We start from the raw sequence: 19765 nt of genomic DNA, 5'->3' as shown, positions 1-19765 counted from the left end.
GCAGGCGACGTCGGTGAAAGGTCCCGCCCTCACTGCCGGCTCCAGCTCGCTGTCCAAAATTATTTTCTCCTGATTGGGCTCATTAAACCCACTCAGTGCATTTGCCGACCAATTGAAGGAAGCCAGTCTGATGATGTCATTTGATGACCTGTCATCAACCAGTTTCCTTAAAGGAACCATAGAATCAGAGAAAAATTACGACACAGAAGGAGACCATTCAGCCCATCGTGTCCATGCCGGTTGAAAGAGAGCTACCCAGCCTATTCCCACCTTCCAGCACTAGGTCCGTAGCCCTGCGCAAATTAATTTTGACAGTGGTGTTGTCAGTGTTCTACAGCATTGAGCTGCTGAAAACACTGACAGCAGTGCACAGGGGTTTACAGCTGCACCCAGGCTCTCCCATGACTTTTTCCATATGCTTATAGAGGGAGTCACAACACACAGGCATCCTGGGCAGTAATGTGGTTGGGTGCTGATGCCCTATGTCCTGTGCCGTATCAGGTGATTGCGGAGAAGGTTGGTGTTGTTGGTGCTGCTGGTGTACCTTAAAAAGACCGTGCTGCCCGGGACACCAGGGATGGCTCACCATGACCAGAATTACTTCACTTGACCCTGTACACTGTGGCTGCCACATGGCGTTGGGGTTGATCGTGGTGGGATTCTGAGGACCAAGGTGAGATACTTTCAAGGGCACTGATGCTGATGCAATAGATGGCAGGTGAACTTGAGATGACAGAAGCGATCTGTCAGTGGTGTGCGAGGTTGCTCCAATGAGGTGACACTGGATACAGAGTTTGCTCAAAACACTTGCAACCTGCATAAAACTTAATCTGTGTTCCAAATGCAGTAAGCAACAACTTCTGAGCTTGGAAAGTGAACAGCTGTGAGATGGGAGCTTTTATAGCACATTTGCAGCTGTCAAGTAATGAGATGATTCCATGGTCATTCAACACGAGACTTGCTTACCTGACGTGATCCCCGAGCAGTGTGAACCCCGTGGGTGACCTCGTAAAATGTAAAGATGAGATCAAAGTACTTTTTAATGGGCTGTTAACAAGGTCATAATGACCTGAATTGTCTTGCAGTTTTGATATATGGAATTATAGGAATGGTGTATAACAATTGTAATGCCCCTTTCACTGCTGACTGACCTGACATTTGGGAAAGGTGCGAGGCAGCAGGTTGACAGCGGGGTCTCGACCCACTGTTATAAAATAACATTTTCCCACCCGACCCGCTACCGAATGCGCTCGTTGACTCCCAAAAAAATTCCCCCCCCCCCAAGTGTTTGCTTGGTCTGCCTTCAAAGATATTGAAGAACATGCACTAAAGACACAAATACCCATCGGGATTATTGTTATACTCCAGGTTACGCTATGGTGCGAATCGGTATAGGGCAGTGAATCAACTCCCATAAAAAGTAAGACACATAGACCAACTGATGCTTATGTGCCTGAGAAGGTATCTGTGGCAGACCTGAATTTTTACAGAAGTTATAATCTAGCTACTAGCCTCAATTAACTCATATTTTAATGGTGTGCAAAAAAAATCTGCTATAATGAGGGAGGCAGTCTATTGGGGAAATCTAGCTGCTAGAGTTTGAGCTAAAGGAGAGTGGTTGTGTCAGGAAGAAGGTTACAGCTAGAGCCTTGAAACCAAGTGGTGTGAAAATGGGACATTCGGATTTATTTGAAATTGCTCAAACTGCTTTTTTAGCAAAGGTTCTGTTTAAAAATAAATGGGGTTAACTCCTCCAATAAAATAGAGAGAGAAAATTCAGACGTATGTTTTAGTATCCCACAGCATAATTGCAGTGCCTAAAGATCTAAGGATGGGAAAGAGCCCTTAGGCCTTGCAGGCTACATCTGGCCAGGCCTTGCTGCTACAGAAGACTGGGCAATAGAGAAAGGTTGCCAGAGGGTATGTAAAAAATTATGTGGAAAAATGTTAATGTATGCTTGTGTATGCACAGACTTGTTTCTTATCATTCAAGTACTATTGAGTAAGTTTAGTGATTGTTTAAATTGTATTGGTCTGGATCCATTATTAGGGTAATTTAATTTGAGAATGGAAAGGAAAGGTAGCCTTGGTGTGCAGTAGGTAGATGTTTGGAGGAGAGCAAGAGCTTGCAGTTTTGATATATGGAATTACAGGAATCATGTATAACAATTGTAATTATTAACAATCTCACCTAGCTCCTGTAAATGTTCAATGTAATCGTACAGCTTTAAACGCCTACACTATAATTAACATATAGGCACTGGGGACTGAGTGGTACAATGAACAAAGCTTACTCCTTCGGGGCCCAGAAGAGCCGAGGGCCCAGGGGCAGCACGGGCCAGCCCACACTGCGATATGTGTGCGCTTCTAGGTCCGTGCAGCAGAGCAGGTCTCCAGTTGTCCTGATCAATCCTTGCCACTGGATAAAGGCCTATCTCTGTCAAGTCCGTGTGGTGGCTGATGTGCAACGGTCACCACACGTTAAAAAAATTCACGCACAGGCATCTTCCACCCCCTCAACTGGAGTTCAGGACTGGAACATCGCGTCCTTCATTGAAACATCTGTGAACTCTCGTGGAAGCAAGTCATTCTCGTTCGAGGGACCGCCTATGATGATGATGATGACTCCTCTGGGGCCCGAGTTCAAATCCAGTACATTTTTTCTCTTCTTAGGGAGTCCCCCAGAATCGAGGATGATTTGTTTCCACACTAATATGAGTTCTCAGGTGATTGATGAGACCAGTGCGGGACCTACAGTCTCTGTCACAGGTGGGGCATATGGTGGTTGGAGGTACGGGTGGGTGGGGTGCTTGGGCTGTCGCACGCTCCTTCCGCTCTTTGTACTTGGCTTCCGTATGCTCCCGGCAAAGAGACTCGGAAGTGTTCGGCGCCTTCTCAGATACTCCTCCTCCACTTTGAGCGGTCTTGGGCCAGGGATTCCCAAGAGGCGGTGGGGATGTTACATTTTTTCAAGGAGGCTTTGAGGATGTCCTTGAAGCATTTTCTCTGCCCTCCTGGGGCTCGTCTGCCGTGAAGTAACTCGGAGTAGAGTGCTTGTTTCACGAGTCTAGTATTGGGCATGCGGACACTGTGACCCGTTCATCGAAGCTGATCGAGCGTGGTCAATGCCTCGATGCTGGGGATATTGGCCTGAGAGAGAGTGCTGAGTTTGGTTCTTCTATCCTGCCAATGAATTTGCAGGATTTTAACATTATAACAGTTCATTTTAATGATCTTCTCTCTGCCAAGTATAAGGCTCCTAAGTGAAATAAGTTTGTCAACCCAGTTTCTAGTGGACATGAGTCCACAGCACAAGACTTGCCACTACATTGGCAAACTTACTCAGAACATAAAGATGGTTGGGGTGAGAAATTGAAATGTCACAGTGGTATAGTAGGAATCACTCTTCTATGACCAATTCAACCTGAAATTGATACTGCCATTAGCCAATATATTTAGGCACTTATTTTGAAAAATGCCATCTTTCTGCTATTTCAATCTACAGGTATGTGATAAATATCTGAGATTATGACCAGTCTACATTTTTTATTTTCAGATTTGTGAAGCACTGTGAGCAATATCTTCTGCATGATCCTATCATGTCTGGCTGTCTTCCCAGCAACCCTTGGATTACAAGTGGCACCATGTACTGGGCAATGAATGCTGATTTGTAAGTGCTCTACATGTTTGTTAATGTTTTATTACGAGAGGTAATAGACCAGTTTCAGAGCACAAGGGTAATCGGGATGGCCGTGCTGACTAGAACACCCAGACAGTACCAGATTCATGGGTGTTACCTTCAGTCACCCTCCCCACAGGGCACCGCTCAAAATCTCAGAAGGAGGAGCATCCAATGAAAATGATGCAGACTATGCTCATCCTTTCCTCCATCAACATCATAGGCAATCCCTCGGAATCAAGGAAGACTTGCTTCCACTCTAAAAATGAGTCCTTTGGTGACTGAACAATTCAATACGAAAGCCACAATCCCTGTCACAGGTGGGACAGATAGTCGTTGAGGGAAGGGGTGGGTGGGACAGGTTTGGCGCACACTCTTTCCGCTGCCTGATCTCTGCATGCTCTCGGCGATGAGGTGCTCAGTGCCCTCCCGGATGCACTTCCTCCACTTAGGATGGTTTTTGGCTAGGAACTCCGAGGTGTCAGTGGGGATGTTGCACTTTATCAGGGGGGCTTTGAGGGTGTCTTTGTAATGTTTACTCTGCCTACCTTTGACTCGTTTGCCATGTAGGAGCTCCGAGTAGAGCGCCTGCTTTGGGAACTCCTCTCCTCCACCAGGTTCTTGTCATGCTTTATGGCTGGTATAATGGCTCCAATTCCAACAAATCACTGACAGTCTTATTCAGAGAGGCGAATAGGCCCTGCAATGTTTCTTTGTTGTTCTAATGTTATAGATGGATCGGCCATGATCTTATTGAATGGCGGAGCAGGCTCAAGGGGCCAAATGGCCTACTCCTGCTCCTATTTCTTATGTTCTTAACTACACAACATCAGAGGCAGTAAAAAGAGTTGAACCTGATTTTTAAAAAAGAATGGATTTAAACTCAGATAGTTCCCAAAAAAACTGTGAATATATCCTGGACTAGATTTAGGCCTTAACCAACTGCTAAAGGTGCTAAAGGATGCAGATTAGTCCAGATTATCTACTCAGTGCACCCAGGAGACTGGTTAACCACTATAGACCTAGATGTAGGCTTCTAAATTTCTATTTAGAAACACTATTCGAGGTGTCTCAGGTTCAGTGTTGAGGCACCTCTTCTCAGCACCCAGCGTTTTATCAAAGTGTCTGTCCATGGTCACACCACGTCTCAGGATGCAGCATGCCTGCAGAATTAGCTAAACAGAACTCTATAGTCCTCCCAACACAAGCATACAACAGAAACTCAATTTAATCAGGGGGCTAGGATTTATAGTCAATTATAAACTCATAGACTAATACAACACAGAGGAGACATAGAAACATAGAAACATAGAAAACAGGTGCAGGAGTAGGCCATTCGGCCCTTCTAGCCTGCACCGCCATTCAATGAGTTCATGGCTGAACATGCAACTTCAGTACCCCATTCCTGCTTTCTCACCATACCCCTTGATTCCCCTAGTAGTAAGGACTTCATCTAACTCCTTTTTGAATATATTTAGTGAATTGGCCTCAACAACTTTCTGTGGTAGAGAATTCCACAGGTTCACCACTCTCTGGGTGAAGAAATTCCTCCTCATCTCGGTCCTAAATGGCTTCCCCCTTATCCTTAGACTGTGTCCCCTGGTTCTGGACTTCCCCAACATTGGGAACATTCTTCCTGTATCTAACCTGTCTAACCCCGTCAGAATTTTAAACGTTTCTATTAGGTCCCCTCTCATTCTTCTGAACTCCAGTGAATACAAGCCCAGTTGATCCAGTCTTTCTTGATAGGTCAGTCCCGCCATCCCGGGAATCAGTCTGGTGAACCTTCGCTGCACTCCCTCAATAGCAAGAATGTCCTTCCTCAGGTTAGGAGACCAAAACTGTACACAATACTCCAGGTGTGGCCTCACCAAGGCCCTGTACAATTGTAGCAACACCTCCCTGCCCTTGTACTCAAATCCCCTCGCTATGAAGGCCAACATGCCATTTGCTTTCTTAACCTGCATGCCAACCTTCAATGACTGATGTACCATGACACCCAGGTCTCTTTGCACCTGCCCTTTTCCTAATCTGTCACCATTCAGATAATAGTCTGTCTCTCTGTTTTTACCACCAAAGTGGATAACCTCACATTTATCCACATTATACTTCATCTGCCAGCATTTGCCCACTCACCTAACCTATCCAAGTCGCTCTGCAGCCTCATAGAATCCTCCTTGCAGCTCACACTGCCACCCAACTTAGTGTCATCCGCAAATTTGGAGATACTACATTTAATCCCCTCGTCTAAATCATTAATGTACAGTGTAAACAGCTGGGGCCCCAGCACAGAACCTTGCGGTACCCCACTAGTCACTGCCTGCCATTCTGAAAAGTCCCCATTTACTCCTACTTTTTGCTTCCTGTCTGACAACCAGTTCTCAATCCATGTCAGCACACTACCCCCAATCCCATGTGCTTTAACTTTGCACATTAATCTCTTGTGTGGGACCTTGTCGAAAGCCTTCTGAAAGTCCAAATATACCACATCAACTGGTTCTCCCTTGTCCACTCTACTGGAAACATCCTCAAAAAACTCCAGAAGATTTGTCAAGCATGATTTCCCTTTCACAAATCCGTGCTGACTTGGACCTATCATATTACCTCTTTCCAAATGCACTGCTATGACATCCTTAATAATTGATTCCATCATTTTACCCACTACCGATGTCAGGCTGACCGGTCTGTAATTCCGTTTTCTCTCTCCCTCCTTTTTTAAAAAGTGGGGTTACATTGGCTACCCTCCACTCCATAGACCATTCTGTCCATCGTGCCTGTGCGGTTCTTTGAGCGAGCTGTCCAATTAGCACCACTCACCTGCTCTTTCCCCATAGTCCTGCACATGTTTCCCCTACAAGTGTTGATCCAATTCCTGTTTGAAAGTTACTATTCAATTTGCTTCCATCACCCTTTCAGACATTACATTTCAGATCATAACATCCTGCTGTGTAAAAACATTTCTCTTCATCTTGCCTCTGGTTCTTTTGCCAATGACCCTAAATCTGTGTCCCCTAGTTGCCAGCCCTTCTGCCACTGAAAGGAGTTTCTCCATATTTACTCTATCAAAACCCTTCATGATTTTGAACACGTCTATTAAATCTCCCCGTAACCTTCTCTGCTCCAAAGAGAGCAATTCCAGCATCTTTAGTCTCTCCACGTAACTGAAGTCCTGCATCCATCGTACAATCCTAGTAAATCTCCTGTGTACCCTCTCTAAGGCCTTGTCATCCTTCCTAAAGTTTGGTGCCCAGAATTGGACAAAATACTCCAGCTGAGGCCTAACCAGTGATTTATAAAGGTCTAGCATAACTTCCTTGCTTTTCTACTCTATGCCTCTGTTTATAAAGCCAAGGATCCTATACGCTTTTTAACAGCCTTCTCAACTTGTGCTGCCACCTTCAAAGATTTGTGTACATACACCCCAGGTCTCTCTCTTCCTACACCCCCTTTAAAACTCTACCATTTAGTTTATATAGCCTCTCCTCATTCTTCCTACCAAAATGCATCACTTCACACTTGTCTGTGTTAAAGTGCATCTGCCCTGTGTCTGTCCATTTCACCAGTTATGAGAAGTCCCAGCTACAACTTGATAATATTCTTTTGGGCATCCTAGTAGCAGCTCTTCCTACTTTCATACTAGGGATCTGATATCCCCTTTACAAGCAGAATGATAGGTCCCAATGAAAGGCTAGGAGTGTTAGATCTGAAGGCAGCAAGTCCCTCTGCAGATCTACCCTTTCTCAGGCAATATGGATAAACCAAGCGTCAGTGATTGACTTCACATGCTGGTCACTGAAGAAGGGTATGGTAGAGGACAATCTCCCAAAGCAGCCTTTGTCACAGTTGATAGTGATACCAGGACTATCCCCATCAGAGTGGAAGATCCATCCTCCGAGCGAACTGGAGTCGGGAGAAGTTGGCAATAAAGCAGTCCATCTGGCACATTCAGGGCAGCAGAGAAAATAATAGATCTTTGCCTGTTAGAATCTTCTTCCTACCAAGATGTCAATTACACATCCCTTACAGCTCCTGTGGAGGTATAGTTAGCGGTGGGGGAAATTACAATCGGGTAGTTTCTGTAAAAGAGCGCCAGATCCACATCACCAGTTTTATGCCTGAGTGACATGTTGAAAATCTACCCCAGAGACTGTATGCAACAGCACCCATCAGCGATGTCACAAAGCAGCACATTGGGAGGTGGGAGGTGGGGAAGAATTGGTCTTGGGCATTAGGAAAAAATAGGCAGCAGCAAATAGGCAACCCATTTTACAATCTGCCCAATTATCTTTTGTATTGGCTTAAATGCAAAAGAAAATTGGCGAGCTTATAAAGCAGACTGCCAATTCCCTCTCGCCCGCTGTGCATTACAGTCCAAGAGCACTTTTACTCGCATGGTTGCTCGAGAATCTATCAAGTTGGACTATACTAGTATGGTGTGTGAAAGATAAATATCATTCCAAGAACAATGTTAGACAAATGTATAACCAATCAGCCTTCCTTCGGCATAGTAAAATCTGCTATTTTTTTTACAAGATAATCTGACAGAAGCAGAACCAAACATATGGATTTGAACTATCCAAGAACATTGTTGAAGCATTGCTTCCAGCCATATGACCAGATATTGTATATCTGTATAGTCCATCATACATAACTAAATATTGGGCCTAAAACTGCATTCAGAGGCTTCCCGCGGATGAATGCCTCTGAACTGCAAAAAATCTACGAAACTACCTGATGGTCCCGGAGGGTCGGACACTTGCATTCCTGGGCCTCGATGCGTAGGCCAGTGTTGAGGCCCACGTATCCCAGGGGTACAGGCAGTTCGCAAGCTTCCCTGGGATCACATGGGTCAGCCCAACCAACCAATGAAAGATCCCCAATCATACTTACGAGGATTCCATATGTATAGAACCCCCATAAGTATGAATTGGAATACCCCCAAAATACATGTAGACTTAAAATATATTTTTTTAAAACATCATGGGCTAGAACCTCCACTTTTGTGCTCATCACCCAAAATTGGTCGTTATTTCCGACGTGGGTGGTAAAATAGGGTTTTCAGATTGCCGGCTTCTCGCCCATTCTCAAAACACCTAGTTTACATTTTTGAAAGTGTCCATTACCGCGAACGATATCAAATGGGCGGTAGCGTTAAATTTTTTTGACCTTCTGCCGTACAGTGTGGCCATCATTAGCAATCGCATGGCAACGCTCGATTCCCGCGATTCTGGAGCTCAAGGGTCACCATGATATGCGCAGAAGAGGGGACACAGAGAGGGAGCTGAGAGGGACTGAAGGCGTGGCTGGGTGTGGTGTGGCTGCTTTGGGAGGAAAGAGGGAGACTTTAGAGCTTCACAGCAAGTAGGCAAACAAAAATTAGCTGTTACCAGCCACATATTTGATTGAATTTGGCCTATAATGGAGGGAGAGGAGGAGGCATCACAACAGGCTGTGGAGACTGACGCTGGAGAGAGCAGTGAGTTGGGAGAGGAGCACATTGGAGGCCGCAAAAGAGCCAGGAGGTTCTCTGACGAGGCAAATGCCTCCCTCCTGCAGGAGGTCAAGTCATGCTGGGGTGATTTGACAGGGAGGGCGTGGGAAGCCCATCCCAAAGGTCTACCAGAGGATATGGACCGAGATAGCAGAGGTGGTCTTGTCGGCGACCAACGAGGTGCGTGAGGGCAACCAATGCCACAAATGATGGAACGACCTTGTGGAATCCGCAAAAGTAAGTACTACATTGATTTACAGGTACTTATGTATTTATATAATTTGATTTGTAACAGTCATGAGTGACGATCAGCATATGTGAGGTCTTGCACTTTTAACGGGAATGTTTTACTCAAAGCCTGCGGTCACGGTGTACGTCTTTTGGTAAAGAATGATAATAATCATAATAATCATGATAATAATCATGATTACATCTGTCGGTTATGTGTTGTATCAGTCTCTGTGACAGTACCTAGCAATGATATCACACAATGATCTCATGCCATGTCGTCCTGTCACCTTTTACAGAAGAAGCTATCGACGATGAGGTCCATGCAGAGGCGAACAGCTGGGGGGGGCCACCAGTCTCCAGCAACATCACAGAGATGGAGGAGTGAGTGCTAGCACTCGTGGGGAAGCACCCCCAGACAGCCACAGACACATCTGCAGACCCTGAAGTGATGCCACGTGAGTAAAGCTTACACCATTGCGTGATGTAAATCAATAGATGCCACACCAACTCATATCAGAAAAATCATATATGATAGATGATTTCTAAAAGTGTCATAGCAATAATGCTAGCATAATGAAAATCATTGCAATGCACAATGTGTTGATGATCATGAAATGTGATGTCTGCAATAGTTTTGAGAGCAGTGATACTTTTGTCGTGCATACGCTGTGTGTAGCGCTGACTCACCTTGTGACTCTAGCGCCCCCTTCTCCTCTAATAACCTCATTTGTGTCTTGCAGCTCAGCCAGCAGCGCAGTCCCAGGCAAGACCACAGAGGCCAGAAGGTGGGGGCGCAGGACAGGAGTCGACGGTGCTGAGGAGCTCCGATTGTCGCCCGTCAATCCGCTGGGTCTGTTCTCGATTGATGAGAGCGGGAACTTCGAAGAATCTGCATCGCCACGCTCCAGAAGCCATTCCACCTCAAGGCCATTTAGTGGTCCTCCGGTCATTCCCGCCCCCACTCTGGAGGTACTGGGCCCAAGCACCTCTCCTCAGGGCACCCCATTTGTCCCCAGGATGGCGCCAAACCCGCGGAGGCCTCGTGGACACGGCAGGTCTGTTCCACGAGCGCGACATGACAGCGGAGAGATAGTGTAGACATTGGTGACCAGCTCATCGAAGCTTTGGGGGGCATATCCTGACACCTGGCCATCATGACCGAATACATTCCGCGCATGGCGGAGTCCCTGGATGCGATAACCAGGAACACTGCTGCCACAGGCCTCCCAGTGGTCCTAGAGTGCGGCACTCCACCCCTAGGTTCCGCACCACCAGTGCGAATGATAGATGAGAGCAAGGAACAAGATCCTGCTTCTGCATCAGAGAATGTTGCCACCTCGGCACCCCCCCCCCCCACTCCTGTACCCGTGCAACCACCGCATCTGCCTTCATCCCCCCCAATGAGGCATCGCCTGAAGAGCTCCTCGGCCAGGCGCTGTTGAGTGAGGAGGGGAAGGGGTAGAGGTGGGGAGAAGAAGGGGAGGGGGGAAGGAAAGTGAGGTAGATGTGTGCAGGTGATGGCTGTGTTATATCTCCATCTGGGTGTATGCAATTTGTTGCAATGTATGGGGGCTGGGGACCACGCTCCTGCTTTGCCTTTGTATTCTGTGTTGGTGAACTTGTTGAACATGTGATTTATGTCAATGGTGGAAAAAGTGGGGTGTGGGCAGGGGTTGGGTGTTATTGGCTGTGATACTTATGATTTCAGACCAATGTTGGTATTAAACTTTTGTTATTGAACATAACCTTGTTGCACATTGTCTCAAATAGCTGGACTATTACACACTGGTGATTCATTACCATGAAAGGGTTAAATACAACTTAACATCAATCAACGTAAACTTTAACTGGCACCAAGATGATGGGCACCATTGATGTCTGAGCTGCACACACACAGCAGTGTGTCAGCGTGTCACTCACATCAGCTTTCTTTCAGTCAAATCAGCTCCTCAAGTAAGAATGGGATTTAACAAATGCCAGCCACACTGCTGGTATTCGTTCCGGTTAGTTCCACTTTTTGTGGCCGTTTTTTTGAGCAGGTGATATTGTGGGCGATATGTGTGCGAGGTGGTGAAATTGAAGATGGGCGATCTCCATGGCCACTAGTTTAGGTAAATATGCTCTTTATGACAAAAAACAGTGGGCAGGCGTTAATATTAAATCTCGGTGTTCATTCTGCGCAGAATGTAACGCTGGGCGATATTATGGCCGTTGAATTCGCCCATTCTGCTGATTCCGCCCAAAAAAAGTGGACGGGCGGTGATATTTTTTCTCGCCGTTAAGCCCATTGGGAAAATAACACTCGCCGATAAGTCTCCTAAAAAAGCCCGTCAGTTTCCATTTTGTGCTGGAATGGGCGATATCTGGGCGTTGTATGTCATTTCAGCGGTAAAATGGGTGTTAAGTGGGCATTAAGCATGCAAAAAAGTGGAGGTTCTAGCTCCATATGTTTAAAATGAATCAAAATGGCATTCAATTAAATAATTAGAACAAAAATGTAATTTTTTGAAAAATAAATTGACCTATTTTAGAGGGTCTAAAAATAAACTTACCTTGTTTTACATATGTTTCAATGTTTAAATGAATGAAAAAAAATTAATTTTATGTCCTTTAAATGTCTTACGCTGGTAAAAGCATGCCTTACACCGGCTTTTACCAAGCGTAAGAATTTTGCGGGCAGAAGCTGGGCAAATAGTCCAACTCTCCGCCCGCGGAGGCCTTTGCCCAGGAATGCGTGCAATCTGTCAAGAGAATTATTGACAGATCGCAAGTTCCGGGTTTTAGCGCGTACCTAAACCTGGAACTTGCGTGTCCCTTACAGACATGTGCGCACCTCATACCCACCCATAGGGACTGCAAATTCTGGCTCATTATTTTTATATTAATAAATTGTGCTTTAAAGAGAAATGATGCTCGTGGATTTCTCTCCATTGACAGAGTGACTATCCCAACAAAGTTCCGTGTAGAACGCTGGGCATTCAATTTTGATGAACTGCTCCATGATCCCCTTGGTCGGCTGGAATTTAGACACTTTCTGGAAAAAGAGATCAGTGGTAAGGACAACTAAATCAAATTAATATAATGAATGGTTCACTTGCTCATGTTTAAAATATATTATACTGATTGTAGAACTATTCATATAGGTTTTATCACGTGTTTAATTAACTTAATTTTTTAACTTGTCCCCATTTTTATCTCCTTCATGGGCCTAAAACAATATCCTCCTGTTGCAAATGGGACAGGAAGATCTGGCCGGTGGTTTCACTAAGACTTTGCTCAATGATGCATAGTTTTAGTGAATGGACAATGCAATTCATGGAAGAAGGAGACACAGTCAAACTTTTCCACTTCCAAGATTGAATGCAGTGCTTCTTCATCTCAAGGTTGTTCCCAGAATTGCCAACATTTACCCACCTGAGCTAAGCAATTGTGACAGACAGTCCCGACTTTGCAATCCATTGTTTTCTAGTTGTGAAGCAGACTTCTGTTGAAGTATCCTTTATTTAAACCAACTGTGACCCATGGTTCACACGTGAGTAGATGCAGAGAGGATGTTTCCCCTCTTGGGGGAATCTAGAATTAGGGGACATAGTTTCAGAATAAAGGGTCGCCCATTTAAGATGGAGATGAGGAGGAATTTCTTCTCTGAGGGTCGTTAATCTTTGGAATTCTCTACCCAGAGAGCTGTGGAGGCTGGGTCATTGAATATATTTAAGGTGGAAATAGATTTTTGAATGATAAGGGAGTCAAGGATTATGGGGAGCAGGCAGGGAAGTGGAGTTGAGGCCAAGATCAGATCAGCCATGATCTTATTGAAGGGTGGAGCAGGCTCGAGTGACCAAATAGCCTACTCCTGCTCCTATTTTCTTATTTTCTTACGTGAGTCCAAGCTGCCACAAAGCCATCTGCACTTTTGTTTCTTGCTCACTGATTTATCCTGTCTGAATTCTGTGGGCATTGTTGGTCGAATTGTTTTTTGTATTTAGTCCCAACTTAATATTTCTACAATGAGAGAAATTGAACGCATTTTGAAAAATTGGGACCATACAATGGATTTGATGAACAATGTGCAGTAGTATACTGATTGCCTTTGTGACTTTATATACCTGGCCATACCAACTCTCTGCTGGAATCCACAGATTATACATCTGTATCATGAACCAGGATTTTAGGGCAAAACCATATTCATTTCATAAAGATTTTCACATATCTCAAAAGTCTGAGTCAATGTGCAATAAGGAACCATGAGAAGAAAGTTACAAGTACGAAACCATATCGTTGGTTATCCAATCCACAATCTGAAGGATGTCAATCTGGCCCTTGAAGCCAAAGTAACTTGGCTCTACTTCTACTTTTACTTCTTACTCGCCAGTTTGTCTTGTTTAAATTTTGTGGCAGATTTGGATATCCAAATACAATCTCAGCTCTGTTGACTTATTGGTAGAATAATCTTAAATCAGAACATCAACATCTCTTAAATTACCATCGTTTTCCATAAGAATTTCACTTTAAAAACAAAAATAATTACTTTGTGGCGTCTCTTGCAAACTCCACAATACATGAACAATTGGAATTTCTTACACAATTCATAGAGACTACAATTAATTTTTAATATGCATGCATTCATCTGATTGCTAATAGCTAATATGTAACAAATCTTAAATTTGATTGACGAGTAACTGTGTTAGGATGAACCACAGTGAAGAGTAAGCGAGGAAGATTAACTAAGTTTAAGTAAATGTTGTAATTTCAATATTTGGGATCCTTTATTGCAAAAGTTTGATGTATGTAATGTCATAACATACACACACATTTTCTGAACAAAAGTGGATGTGAACCACACTGAATACACCAGCAGTAATATCATGTTTACTGAACTGTAGAGGTCATTCAGAGAATCCAGAATACAGTGTAAAGTGAAGTATAAAATAAAAAATTGACACTAAGAATTCGACAATTGTATCTCTAATAATTTTCTGTATTTCAAACACTAGCCGAGAATCTTACTTTCTGGGAAGCCTGTGAAGATGTACAATATGGAGAACAGTCAAAAGTTGAAGAAAAAGTAGAGGCCACCTTTGAGTAAGTTTATTGCTTTCTAAATGAATACTACAAACAAACGTTTTTGGAACCATGTCAAAAGTAATTTTGGAAAGTAAAATGATTAGCAAATGTAGGGCTGGATTTTAGGCTTTTCTGTTTTCGGGGCGAAAACGGAGGCGGGGTGAGAAAGTTATCGGCCGGGAATAGTTTGCGCTTTAGTGAGGAAGTTTGGGCATCTTGGCCCTGCGTCAGGGTGGGCAGCGCTAAGGGAGGCGTTGTACAACTTTCGAGGCGCAAAATTTGTGAACTAAACTACCGTGTGCGCTCCGAGAGAGGCCTTGGGGGGAGGTGGGGGGACTGTATTTTAAAAAAAAAAGCAACAAAAACATTTCCAAAACATTGCCCACGCCACAACACAAATCGCTAAAACATTAAAAGAACCAACACTCGCACTTACCTTTACAGCACTTTACCTTCCTCCCAGCCACCGGCATGGCTGGACCACTCTGGTTTCCCAGGCGGTCATTGTGAGGCACGATTCCGGGCGTACGGGTCGGGTTCGAGTCAAAACTCGGAGGGTGTCGCAACAAGGGGCATTGCACACCCCGGCACAGCTCTCCCCGGCGGTGCTGCTCAGCGCCGTCGCAAAACCTGACCGGAGGATCGCGACCGGACGCAGGAGACCTCGCCGTCCCGTTTCACACCACTCCGGGGCGAAACCCGGAGAGCAAAGAAACGGAAAATCCAGCCCGTGCAGTCTGATTTTCAAAAGCTTCTAAACCTTCCTCAACTCTGTCCCATTTTACATGGCGAGATGCACATTTTCAGTATGATGACTTTGAGTATATAAGATGCATTTCAGTGATAAACATTGTTCACTAACTGCAGGCATGACTGGCCTACTCCTGCACCTATTTTCTATGACATCATCTTGAATCTCTTCAGCACGATTGCCACTGTAAATGATCACGGTGATATTCTCTGTGACCCTGTAAAACTGGGGTCTGCCGGGAGCAGAGAAAAAGCACCAGCATAGTGCCAAGGCTGGCCCAGCAAATCCCCAGGAAACTCACTGACCGAGGGAAAGAGAGAGAGTGCCCAGAGTCTACTCGCAGGAATATTCTGGGCTACTTGGAACACACTCCTGAGCTGAAAGCAGAAACATTAATACATGCCAAACTTCCACTGTAATCTGCTCCAGACATGCTTTGTACCTGCAGCCAGCCACACACAAAAAAAATAAGGGTTGAGTTGAGTTAGGCTAAAAGGATCAAGGGGTATGGAGAGAAAGCAGGAATGGGGTACTGAAGTGCATGATCAGCCATGATAATATTGAATGATGGTGCAGGCTCGAAGGGCCGAATGGCCTACTCCTCTACCTATTTTCTATGTTTCTAGCTCTTCCATTGGGCAGCCTGCGATGCTTTATGTAATAAAAACAAATATCCATTGTAGTGAAGTGACCCCAGAGAATCACTACTGGAAAAGTGATGTTGATTAAAGCAGGGTGAAGGAGCACTGATGCTCTCATATTATAAAAGGGTAGAACATAGTTGCCAACTGGCCCCTGTTCATGCAAGGGGCTGGCAAACTGCACTGTTCTAATCATGTGGCCTGAGGAGTAAGCATCTAAATATGTGGGACAGCAGCAGATGGGGCGAGGAGGAGCTATTCCAACATTTGTAGTTACATTTGGAAAGAAATGGAATCTCAGCCAATTGTATGAATTTTGTGAACTTGTAGTGATGCTGTGATTGCTGGCTGTGCTTTGAATGTGGTGCTCACTCCATAGGGGTAAAGGTTTGTTATGGCCCATTGGTGGGCCCATAATTGACAGTGCCCCAACCGGGAGGTACGAGGCAGACCTGAAATTGGGCCTCATTTGGGTGAGCTGCCAGTGCCTGCTATGCCTCCAGTGGCAGCTCGTCTATTACTTTGTAGGTTTCAGCCCTCAGATATGTCATGGGGTGGAGGGGAATGGGAGAGCGGCGGATGTTCGATATTGTGAAGTATGGTACATAAAGATTCCAATGTTCCCCCTTATGTTTTCCTGATGTTTCACTCTAATTCTGTGTTTCCAGGCTATGCATTATCTGCAGCCAAGTGAGCAAATTCCAATCCTTTACCAAAGCTGCTATGAATTTTGTAGGAACAGTTCAGGGTCATTCTTACTCAAATTTTCCTTCCTTCTCTGGGCAAGACATTTGACCTCCCCACAGTCACACTCCGTTGTAATGCAACTGAGATCAGGAGCTCAGCAGAGTTGGGAAATGACTTGCGTCCCATCACACTGTGGAACAGCTCAGTGGGGTTCCAACACACCATGACAAAACAATTTTAATTCAGCTAAAAGTCACGCATCGACTAAACCCTGACTTCCTTATATTGGGGCTATATCATGAACCTCTATAATAGATTTGCCAGATTAGCACTCAATCGATTCATTGAAACAAAATGCAGTAAGACAGAAAAGCCATTTCAGGGACTGTAAGGTGTTCAAGAGGACCTGTTAAAGGGAATCTGTCATATCTTATAGTCATCATAATAGGTAGTCCCTTGGAATCGAGGAAGACTTGTTTCCACTCTAAAAGTGAGTTCTCAGGTAGCTGTACAGTCTTTGTCTCGGGTGGGACAGACAGTCGTTGAAGGAAAGGGTGAGCGGGGAGCCTGGTTTGCCGCACGTTCCTTCCGCTGTCTGTGCTTGGTTTCTGCATGCTCTCGGCGATGAGACTTGTGGTGCTCAGCGCCCTCCCGGATGCTCTTCCTCCACTTTGGGCGGTCTTGGGCCTGGGATTCCCAGGTGCCAGTGGGGATGTTGCACTTTATAAAGGAGGCTTTGAGAGTGTTCTTGAAATGTTTCCTCTGCCCAAATGGGGCTCGCTTGCCGTGTAGGAGTTCCGAGTAGAGCGCTTGCTTAGGGAGTCTCGTGTCGGGTGGACGATGCCCGACACGAGACTCCCTAATATCTTAGTGTTGTATGCTTAGCTGCAGCCATCTTTTGTAGTGTGGCAAATAGTTCAGAACTGTTCAGTTGGTAACGGCCATGTACAACTGGCAGAGATATGGAAAGACCACTATAGAAGTGGTTCTGATCTAACAACAACAACTTGTATTTATATAGCACCTTTAACATAGTGAAACATGCCAAGGAGCTTCACAGGAGTATTATAAGATAAAACAAACTTAACACCGAGCCACAAAAGGAGAAATTAGCGCAGGTGACCAAAAGTTTGGTCAAAGAGGTAGGTTTTAAGGAGCGTCCTGAAGGAGGAAAGAGAGGTAGAGAGGCGGAGAGATTTAGGCAGGGAGTTCTAGAGCTTGGGGCCTAGGCAACAGAAGGCACGGCCACCAATGGTTGAGCGATTATAATCAGGGATGCTCAAGAGGGCCAAGTCAGAAGAGCGCAGACATCTCTTGGGGGGGGGGTTCTGGGGCTGGAGGAGATTAGAGATAGGGAGGGAAGAGGCCATGGAGGGATTTGAAAATAGGGATGAGAATTTTGAAATCGAGGCATTGCTTAACCTGAAGCCTATGTAGGTTAGCGAGCACAGGGGTGATAGGTGAGCAGGACTTGGTGCGAGTTAGGACACGGGCAACCAAGTTTTGGATCACCTTTAGTTTATATCGGGTAAAATGTGGGAGGCCAGCCACGAGTGCGTTGGAATAGTCAAGTCAAGTCTAAGGAATGCCCCAGTTGTTCAAAGCAACAATGAAGCACTAAAGTATTAAAGTCACATTTAGCTGGCTCTGAATTGCTGATTATATAGCGCATGGGAAACTTAGTGCTATGCATCTCTGTGCCCCTGTTCACAGCCTGCCTGGTTGTTAGATATTACCAGTGCCAAAATCCAACATCTTTTCCCTCTCCCTTACACACTCCAGTGAGAGAAAGCAAGTCGATTAATCCCAACATCTAGAATGCAAATGAACAGGCTTTCTTCAAATGGTGCGACTTACTGAACATTAGCTCCAGACTCTATTAGAATGATGACCTTTTGACTTCCGTTATTATTTCTATAAGCTTTGTATTATTTGCAGACAGTTTCTGGCTGCAGGTGCCAGCAAATGGGTGAATATCGACAGTAAGACAATGGAAAAGACCCTGGATGGATTACAAGATCCTCATCGCTATGTCTTTGAAGATGCACAAATGCATATTTATATGCTAATGAAAAAGGTAAGTGGGCTCCTAATATATCAGTGTATCAGTAAAAACCATATGGATGAGGGCACTTTCTGTCTGCATTACTTGACTTTGTCCGCACATACAGGATGTTTTGTGTATGTAAACCTGTCCCTATTACTGAGCAATCGTGTGGCTACTCGGAGGCGGGGGGGAGGGCTTAGATCCTAGAAGTGGGGATAGTGGATGGAGGGTTAAGGTTGAGGTGAGTGAGCATAGAGTGGGGAAGGGGGGGGGGGGGGGAATGCAGTGGGTGAGCAACAATGTTCCCCCTAAGCTGTGCAGCTACGCAGCTGTCTGTCAGCCCAGGACTGGCTTTTCCGATGTGACATTTTGCACATGCGTGAAACTTTGAATGGGCCGCACGGCCCGTTAAAGGGACAGTGCACCCAAACAATTAGGGGGAACATTGTTGAGCAGGTAATTCAAAGGGGAAGAGGCAGGGAATGCATCAGGAGCAAAGGGACAGTGGGAAGGTGATAGGGTAGAGGACGTAAGCGAGGGGGTGAGGAAGTACAAGCGATGGGGGAATAGGATGAGGAGGGAGCTGCCAAGGGCCATATTTTCTCTCTAATTCTCACTCCAAATGCAACCTGCAGCTTTTAGAGGTTGGTTTCCCTGCCATCCAACTCACTGTCTCCCACCCAAAAGGAACAAATTAAAAGGCAGGAAGAGAAGTAGAAGAGGACAGTGAGAGAAGCAAGATGAGTGAAGGGGAAAGAAGAAAAAAAGAGAGAAGAGGAGAGACATAGGGAGATCGAGAGAGAGAGAGAGAAAAACAACAACATGAAGAATGATGTGACTGGATAATGTGACCATATTTTCCAACTTACCACATGCAAAAACCGCCAGAAAATGACGAGTAAATATTAAAATGTTATGTATGAATGCACTTCAAAACCTTACTTTCTCTTGTCACATGTCACATCTTTGTGTCACCTTTTACCATTATGAATTTCTATGTCCACATAATGAAAGCTTATATTATCCCGTCACGCTGTCATTATCTCTCCTCGCCAGTGGTGGTGCTGTAATGTCATTCCCATTTCTCCCAGCTCCTCAGCCTGAACTACAAATAATCTACAGTGCTCCAGCCAGCTCTCCTCTGCCCCCTAAATTGTTTTGCTTTTTAACTCCT

General features: G+C 45.1%; 1 protein-coding gene across 1 annotated transcript in view; it reads left to right on the top strand.

Moving 5' to 3' along the window:
- The window catches only part of rgs11 (regulator of G protein signaling 11), a 247511-nt gene that overhangs the window by 185483 nt on the left and 42263 nt on the right, over nucleotides 1-19765 (top strand). The window contains exons 12-15 of the mRNA XM_070856713.1: nucleotides 3557-3670; nucleotides 12339-12454; nucleotides 14396-14483; nucleotides 18483-18621. Coding sequence (XP_070712814.1) covers nucleotides 3557-3670; nucleotides 12339-12454; nucleotides 14396-14483; nucleotides 18483-18621 — 457 coding nt within the window. The remainder of the gene's footprint in view (nucleotides 1-3556; nucleotides 3671-12338; nucleotides 12455-14395; nucleotides 14484-18482; nucleotides 18622-19765) is intronic.

Source organism: Pristiophorus japonicus, chromosome 15 (genome assembly GCF_044704955.1).
Source record: "Pristiophorus japonicus isolate sPriJap1 chromosome 15, sPriJap1.hap1, whole genome shotgun sequence".
Taxonomy (NCBI): Eukaryota; Metazoa; Chordata; class Chondrichthyes; family Pristiophoridae; genus Pristiophorus; species Pristiophorus japonicus.
This window is presented reverse-complemented; position numbering and strand designations above follow the sequence as displayed.